Below are 8,529 nucleotides of genomic sequence, written 5' to 3' on the forward strand. Positions count from 1 at the left end.
CACTGGCAAGTTGCAGGAGTGTTGAGACGCATTAGTGTCCACAGGAAGGGCCTGGGTTCGAGCAGTAGGAGGTGCGATTTATATAATCCACTCCAGTTTGCTGCGCTGAAATCAGCTGTTAAACTTGGGAAAATGTGTCTCCCCTCCCTGCTTCCCGCCAGTGGGGCTAAGTTTTTCATTTTGTAAAAGAAGCCAGTTCCCCAGACCTAGGCATTTGACTCTGTGAGCTTGACAGAGTTCTTCAGAGATATTTTAACTCTTTTGTTAACTAATGATCATCTCATTAAAGACCACATTAGGAATAACTTTAGGAATGAGGGAGTGTGGGGTGAATGGAATATTGTTAAAAAAAAAAAAAAAAGGCACATACTTGCCCATTGTTGCTCAGTGGTTGAAGTCAGGGGTTTGATTCCCGGTCAAGGCACATGGGTTGCTGGCTCCATCTCCGGGGGGAGCGGGGGCGGGGGGGGGGGGAAGGGGGGGGTGGCTGCAGGAGGCAGCCAAGCAGTGATTCTCATCACTGATGCTTCTATCTCTCCTCTCTAAAATCAATAAAAATATATATTTAAAAAAGAATGACACATTCATTTTTATCTAGTTTCCTGTAACCTCCTATCAGAAGCCAAATTGTCCGCCTACAATGTTAAGAAACTGATATTTCTTTTTTCAAATTGACTGTTAGAGAGGAAGGGAGAGAGAGAAACATCAATTTGTTTTTGCACTTATTTATGCATTCATTGGTTGCTGCTTCTATGTGCACTGACCAGGGAACGAAACTACCACCTTTGCATAAGGGGAGGACGTCCTAAGCAAGTGAGCTAACGTGCCAGGGCAAAACTGGTATTTCTTAAATCGGCCAAATGGTTAACCACTAGGGGCGTGGGAAGATGAAAACCTACGAAAAGACAAAAGTTGTAGTGTATTGCTTTAATCCTATTATTAAATCCCGATAATTGGTCTATGTTATCCCCAAAACACTCCAGTGTGATTTGAATGAAGAAATGTAGTTCAACCCTGGCCGAATAGCTCACTTGGTTAGAGCATCGTCCCGATGGGCCAAGGTTGGGCACATACAAAAAATCAACCAATTAATGCATAAATAAGTGGAACATCAAATTGATGTTTCTCTCCCTTCCTCTCTCTCTAAAATCAACTAATAAAAAATATTAAAAGTATATAGTTCAGCCGAAACCGGTTTGGCTCAGTGGATAGAGCGTCGGCCTGAGGACTGAAGGGTCCCAGGTTCGATTCCGGTCAAGGGCACATCCCCAGTAGGGGGTGTGCAGGAGGCAGCTGATCGATGTTTCTCTCTCATCCATGTTTCTAGCTCTCTATCCCTCTCCTCCCTTTTCCTCTCTGTAAAAAATTAATAAAATATATTAAAAAAAGTATATAATTCATAGTGCTAGATTTTTAATATATTTTTATTGATTTCGGAGAGGAAGGGAGAGACAGAAACATCAACGATGAGAGAGAACCACTGGGGACCGAGCCCACATCCGGGCACGTGCCCTTGACTGGAATAGAACCCAGGACCCTTCAGTCCACAGGCCGACGCTCTATCCACTGAGCCAAACCAGCTAGGGCCACAGCGCTAGGTTTTAAATAAGTGTACATCAGGAGCTTCAGGATAAGTGTGTAGTAGTAGAATCGGGAGATATCCAAACTGCTTAATTTACAAAACAGGAACCCAAAACTCCGAGAGGTTAAGTAACTTTCACAGAGTTACTCAGCAAGTCTATGATAGAACAGGAACTAGAACAGTTGCCTACGTAACATTTTGCATTGTTTTGATTGTATGAACACTTGCAGTTCTTCGTTTTCTTTGTAGCCTTTCCTCCCCTGCACCAATTTAGGAAAAAGACAATCTAATTGGTATGACTGCCAAATAAGAGGAGCAAACTATTTCCACTACTTGTCCTTAAATAGATGAATGGAAATCCATTCCTGGTTTCTCCTGGAGCAGTTTTAGTTCCTCTCTAATAATTACAAAATTGAAAAAAAAATTACTGTGTCTCCCCCTAGGAGTCATGGGACAGACAGGGTTCTGGGTCTCCCATAAAAACATTGCCCTAACCCCGTGGTCGGCAAACTGCAGCTCGCGAGCCACATGCGGCTCTTTGGCCCCTTGAGTGTGGCTCTTCCACAAAATACCATGGCCTGGGCAAGTCTATTTTGAAGAAGTGGCGTTAGAAGAAGTTTAAGTTTAAAAAATGTGGCTCTCAAAAGAAATTTCAATCATTGTACTGTTGGTACTTGGCTCTGTTGACTAATGAGTTTGCCGGCCCCTGCCCTAGCCGGTTTGGCTCAGTGGATAGAGTGTCGGCCTACGGACTGAAGGGTCTCAGGTTCAATTCCAGTCAAGGGCATGTACCTTGGTTGCGGGCACACTCCAGTAGGGAGTGTGCAGGAGGCAGCTGGTCCATGTTTCTCTCTCATTGATGTTTCTAACTCTCTATCCCTCTCCCTTCCTCTGTAAAAAAACAATAAAATGTATTTTTTTAAAAAAGGTTTAAAAAAAGCCCATTGGAACACAAAGGGGTGTTTCAAGGAGCCCACTCCCTGTTTCTTCACCTTACAGTTCTGAGAAAGGGCAAGAGCCTCTTGGTCTCGCTCCTCAGCACGGCATGAATGAAACAGAAAACTTAATCTCCCCCCATCCTAAACTGAGCAGAAGCCAAGATTAAAGTTAATTTATCACATAAAAGCTTAACTACATGATAATGAAATACACGTTTTGAATATTACAGCGGGAAGGGCTGAAATAACGAGAGGGGTTCGGTACTGAGAGTGGCCGAAGACGTTTTTGCCATAGCTGCTTTTTCAAATTGTGCGTGTCCCCCCTCACTATGGATACCGAGAGGGGACTTTTGGTGTCACAGTACATTTCTGAGGTATTTGTATTTATTTGTAATAATTCTCTGAGTTGAAATCTATATGTAACTGGTTTTGCTAAAATAAAAAGATTTTAATAATTTAAAATATTCGGTGAATCCAGAGTAAGGACTATGGAGTATCATACCCATGGCTCTATTTTTCAATTTCTGAGCTTCGTTTGGCTGGTCTGAACCTTAAGCCTGCTTTGGTATTTTATATATCTGAATCATTGGAGTACTGAATCCAAAACATTTACCTGCACAAAGATAGGAATTAACATTTTTATACATTTGTCATGTTTCTTCAGAAGTAATTCCATTAAACACAGAGGCGTATATTAAATGTAGTTGTCTTTTCTTTACTCTTTATAGACATGCAAATGCTATCAAATGATTATTCCCATTTTGGCTATATGTAGTAACTTCACTTAGTTGAATTACATAATCCAAAGCTATGTTGCTTAGTGGTTATATATTGAAACCACAAAGCATTTTGTGACAGACCTAAGAACATACAAAGTGGTACTCATAAAACCATTTATTGACATTTGTTTCTTTGTAGCTATTATCCCTCCCCACCCTACCAAACAAAAGAACTGCTTTTTGGTTAAAATGTATATGAAAGATAAATAAAATACTTGGTTATATAACATGATTTACTGAATTCTAATTCTTATTTACACTACTACTTAACTATCAAAATGTTAAAATGAATTAAAACATTTACCTAGAATATTTTGTTTGAGTTCTTGAATAAACTGGGGAACAAAAAAAACAAAACTACCGAAATGTTAATGAAACGTAAATAACCGCAGGGAAGATGTTTTATTTTACACTGGAAAATATTTACAAAAATTGTATTAACGTAACCTCTTCCTGCACTGATGGCATTACTTGAGGCAAATAAGGTTAAGCTTCTGCCCATCCAGACTCTTTCGTCCTGATGGGGACCAACACAATTTATTTGCATTGACTTTCTATTGTAGAGCTTTGGAACCAAGGGAAGGATCCAAACATAGCTCCATTTTATCCAATGAGAAGAGCCGCTTAGTGCTAAACTATGATTCGTCCATTTCTCTTTGCTTTCATCCAATCGTTAGGCCACTTTAACAGCCAATCAGCGGCCTAGATATCCGCCAATCAGAGTACAGGGCCCTAGCACGGCCTTTGTGTCGAGGGATGTCAACGCGTCGGCGAAAGCTTCGGCCAATAGAAAAAGTCGTTGGTGTATGCAAATGAAGGTCCTATGACGCAGAGACGCAGCGTGAAGCGTGGGTATAAAAGCGGAAGCATCGGGGGGGTTTGGAGCAAAGCGGTTTGGTTATTCGTTGGGGTGGTCCGTGCACTTAGCTCCTGGACTGCGGCTCTCCCTTGGGCAGCAGGAGCGGCGTCACGGACTAAGAAGCGGCCTAAAACTTCGGCGTTGAGTAAGTGTTCGTGGGTTTCCCCGTGATTTGGGGCCGCGGCAGCCGTTAGGGCCGCGGGTCGCGGCCGTTGGGGGCCGAGTGCAGGCTGCCCGGGCGGCTGGCATCGGGTGTGGGGTTGAGAGGTTTCCCCCTGGGACTTCGTTCCGGGAATCGCGTTTCTTCCCGTCTCTGACGTTGGCTATTCAGAGATCTCGGCGTCGGCTTCCGGGCAGCGCCGCCTCCGCCCGTCGAGGAGGGGAAATGACTCCTCCCCGCGCTCCCCCTCCCGGGGGAGGCTGCTGCTACTCGCGGCCTGAGTCACTAGGGGTGAGGAGGCGGCGGCGGTGGAGGCCTCGGCCATCTGCCGCCGCGAGGAGGGGTGCGAAGAGGCGGGAGGGCAGGGGCGCCGCGCAGAGCCTGTCCCGTTCCCCTAACCCCCACCCCCTGGCGAGCGGCGCGGCGCGGGAGTCATGGGATGTCTTCCTTAGGTGAAAGAAAATGGCTCGAACCAAGCAGACTGCTCGCAAATCCACGGGTGGGAAAGCGCCCCGCAAACAGCTGGCCACTAAAGCTGCCAGGAAAAGCGCCCCCTCTACCGGCGGGGTGAAGAAGCCCCATCGCTACAGGTAGGCAAGGCAGAGGGAAAACAATGACTCCGCGGCGCCTGGCGGTGCGGGAAGGGTTCCTGGTGGGGTGCCGGCGCTGTCAGTTCACTGGTTTCCGTTTTCATCCTCCTTGCCCAGGCCTGGGACCGTTGCGCTTCGAGAAATCCGTCGTTACCAGAAATCGACGGAGCTTCTGATCCGGAAGCTGCCTTTCCAGAGGTTGGTGAGGGAGATCGCCCAGGATTTCAAAACGGACCTGAGGTTTCAAAGTGCAGCCATCGGTGCGCTGCAGGTGAGACAAGGGCCGCGGTGGGGGCGGGGGCTTGAGGCTGGTTTCTCGTGTTTCCGAAGAGTCTAATCGTGCGGCTCTTGTCCTCTGCAGGAGGCTAGCGAAGCGTACCTGGTGGGGTTATTTGAAGATACTAATCTGTGTGCCATCCACGCTAAGAGAGTCACCATCATGCCCAAAGACATCCAGTTGGCTCGCCGGATACGGGGAGAGAGAGCTTAAGGGAAGGCAGTTTTTACGGTGTTTTGTAGTAAATTCTGTAAAATACTTTGGTTTAATTTGTGACTTTTTTTGTAAGAAATTGTTTATAATATGTTGCATTTGTACTTAAATCATTCCATCTTTCACTCAGGATGAATGCGAAAAGTGACTGTTCACAGACCTCAGTGATGTGAGCACTGTTGCTCAGGAGTGACAAGTTGCTAATATGCAGAAGGGATGGGTGATATTTCTTGCTTCTCATGATGCATGTTTCTGTATGTTAATGACTTGTTGGGTAGTTATTAAGGTACTAGAATTGATAAATGTGTACAGGGTCCTTTTGCAATAAAACTGGTTATGACTTGATCCAAGTGTTTAACAATTGGGGCTGTTAAGTCTGACCATGCATCACTGTGATAGAATGTGGGCTTTTTCAAGGGTGAAGATACAAGTCTTAACCACAGTGTAATAACTTACAGTTTCCTAAAAAAAAAAAAAAAAAAAAAGAAGTAAACCTGGCAGCTATAGAATACACTATGTGCATTTATAATAGCTATTTTATATATTGTAGTGTCAACATTTTTAAATTAAATGTTTTACATTCACATGTGGGGAGTCTTGTCATTAAGGTGTGTGTAATTTAGGGTCCAGTTGGCGTTCTAACTAGACTGCACTTGTTTTCACAGTAGTAAAATGCTTTGCAAATAACACCTTGCATAAGTCCTCATTCTACCACATGTGAACTAACCCTCTAGCTGATAATGCAAACACTACCGGGGGATTTTATTTATAAGGGCTCTAGCATACCAGTTATCACACCAGCATCACCTGTTACTGATATTCTGACTAGTCATGGTTAGTGCAGCTTTCCTTTGTGTTGTGGTTGGTTTCATAACTAGGTTGAGTTCTTCCTCTACCGAGAGGAAACGAGACCCGAGTTCTTTTCCTTGTGGAGTTTGTATTATAACCCTTAGCGTAAACTTGCTGTGGGGTGGGGGGGGCACTTAGCTCCAGCTTGCTGAGTCTCGGCCAGTTAAGATGGCGGCCAGTTAGCTTACATCTGGTATATCGTCCTGGGGAAATCACTTCATAGAGCTGGTCTTCCAAGTGGTTTTTAAAATTTACCCTTCTATTGAAGTTTTTAGGTCAATTATGTATGTTGACTAAATTTACAAATAAACTTGTTTATCCAACTAAGTGTCAAAAACCTAAATTGAATGTATAAAAAAAAATCCACTATCTAGGTTCTTTGTATCCTAAAGTTGGAGCTTAGCTTACTTAGATTTTGCTTAGAGGAACCTTTTAGTTACGAAAATAACTCCAGAAACATGTAAAGGCCCTCTGCTCTACAAATGCCAGGGTTGCCATATTTACAGTGTCAGTGCTTCCCTCCATATTGTCAAGGAATTAAAAAACCAAATGCATTGCAGGTGTGAGGTAGGCCAAGGGAAGTAAATTTATTTAAAATGCTAGGGCTCAAATTTGGGATCTGTTCCATGAACCTCTCGGAGGACTTCACTGATCTCTATTCACGTTATTTTAACAATTCCAATTCCGGAGGTACAAAGCTTACTAGTCCAAGCCATCTTTTCAGTGTGAAAGATCTGCTTGACAATAAAGGCCAGCAATAAAGCATAGCGTATCAATGTTGGCAAGACAAGTGCCACCAGAAGCTGTAGCAAAATATGCCCTAATAGCTATTTTTAGTAAGAATTCCTTTCAAATTTAAGCGGCTTGTCAAGAGAGAAACTAGAGTGGGCTTGGGGGTCTAGTTAATGAGCCTTATGTGTTGTCAAAGGCGTTCAGTGTAGCAAACCGGCTTTCTGAAAGGCTCCTAAGGAACCAGCTCTGGAACAACTACCAGGACTGCCAGTCCCCTCACATGGTGCATCTGAAAGAGGTCCCGGCCCTGGACGCTGGTGTGTGCGTGCTCTGCAGTGGAGCAGTGTCCAAACGAGTAGAAACAGCTGTGGTGGTGGTCACCTTGAGTTACCTGTGGCAACCCCAGCGGATGACAGATGAACCTTCACCCCCCAGTCTGCATCGGGATGCAGGAGGTTCCTGGGTTTTACTGGCTTGGAGTCTGCTGAAGTAGTGCCGCTTGCACTCCATACCTCATTTGAGCACCCTTAACCAGGAGGCAAAAATATTCTTTGGTTCCAGGAAGCTGGCCACATAGGATGTCCCTGGGTATAGTGATGGAACAGTCTATAAGGAGAAAAGCAAAAGCTGGAGCTGATGAAGCTATCTTGTGCCCTTGATGAACAGACAAAAATAAAGTTTTTGAAGTTGGGACTTGTTAATGGTCTTCATTTGAAATCTGTTTCACAAGTTTCCTCGGCCGAACTGTCCTAGAAAGCCTTGCCTTCTGACTTGCTGCTGGTGAGGGGAGGGCCTTCAGTAATGAGATAGGCAGACCCCTTATCCTTAAAGGGATATATGTCACCGTTTGCTCAGGACGGCCCATTTATGTTCGTTGAACCTGCATATTGACGGTGCCTCTTGCGGGGCTGGTGTGGGTCACAGGTTCGATTCCCAGTCAGGGTACATGCCTGGGTTGCAGGTTTGATCCCCAGTAGGGGGCGTGCAGGAGGCAGCCGATTAATGATTTGCTTTCATCATTGTTTCCCTCTCCCTCAGAAATCAATAAAAACATTGTTTAAAAATAAGTATATGGAGGCAGGCAGGCACTTCAAACCCAGCTTATTTCCAGAGATCTGTCCTCCTACAGAAGATTCATTGTCTCCCCATTACACATGAGAGGGAGGAACAGACCGGGGAGAGGCCAGCAAGGACCAGCTCATGCCCCATAGCCAGGCCCCCAGCCCTTGCTTTGCCCCCAGCCAGGGACCTCTGCTGCGGCCTGACCAGCGTCGGTGAGGAAACCACTGTCAGCTGGGGAAAGCTGAGGAATGACTGAGGCTGGGGCAGGTGGCCTTTTCCTGAGGGCTGTGTGAGGGTCTGCACAGGTCCCCATGGAGGTGGTGCCTGGGCTCCATTAACCCCTACTCCCTTCCCACCCCCTCTGTTGGACATACAGGGCCCAGGACCATTCCCATAAGCTCCTCACCTCCCAGCACTGAGCCAAGACTTAGCAGAGGGCACAGGATGGGGTTGGGTCCAAGGCCCAGGCATCATGAGCCTGTAGTCCC

General features: G+C 45.5%; 1 protein-coding gene across 1 annotated transcript; it reads left to right on the forward strand.

Annotated features, from left to right (window-relative positions):
* The first annotated feature begins 4,033 nt into the window (after positions 1-4,033).
* On the forward strand, positions 4,034-5,982 carry H3-3B (H3.3 histone B). Its single transcript, XM_080677662.1, has 4 exons — positions 4,034-4,303; positions 4,771-4,908; positions 5,026-5,179; positions 5,270-5,982. Exons 2-4 carry the CDS (start codon positions 4,781-4,783, stop codon positions 5,396-5,398), a joined length of 411 nt encoding a protein of 136 aa, XP_080533788.1. The 5' UTR covers positions 4,034-4,303; positions 4,771-4,780; the 3' UTR covers positions 5,399-5,982.
* Positions 5,983-8,529: the final 2,547 nt, after the last annotated feature.

Source organism: Plecotus auritus, assembly GCF_963455305.1.
Source record: "Plecotus auritus genome assembly, chromosome: 7".
Taxonomy (NCBI): Eukaryota; Metazoa; Chordata; class Mammalia; order Chiroptera; family Vespertilionidae; genus Plecotus; species Plecotus auritus.

What these genes read in the sequence shown, in the direction of transcription:
- H3-3B (XM_080677662.1), top strand. Translation starts at nt 4,781, where the DNA reads ATGGCTCGAACCAAGCAGACTGCTCGCAAATCCACGGGTGGGAAAGCG. An exon ending in AAGAAGCCCCATCGCTACAG is followed by an intron (nt 4,909 to 5,025) that starts GTAGGCAAGGCA and finishes CTCCTTGCCCAG; the next exon opens with GCCTGGGACCGTTGCGCTTC. An exon ending in CAGCCATCGGTGCGCTGCAG is followed by an intron (nt 5,180 to 5,269) that starts GTGAGACAAGGG and finishes TGTCCTCTGCAG; the next exon opens with GAGGCTAGCGAAGCGTACCT.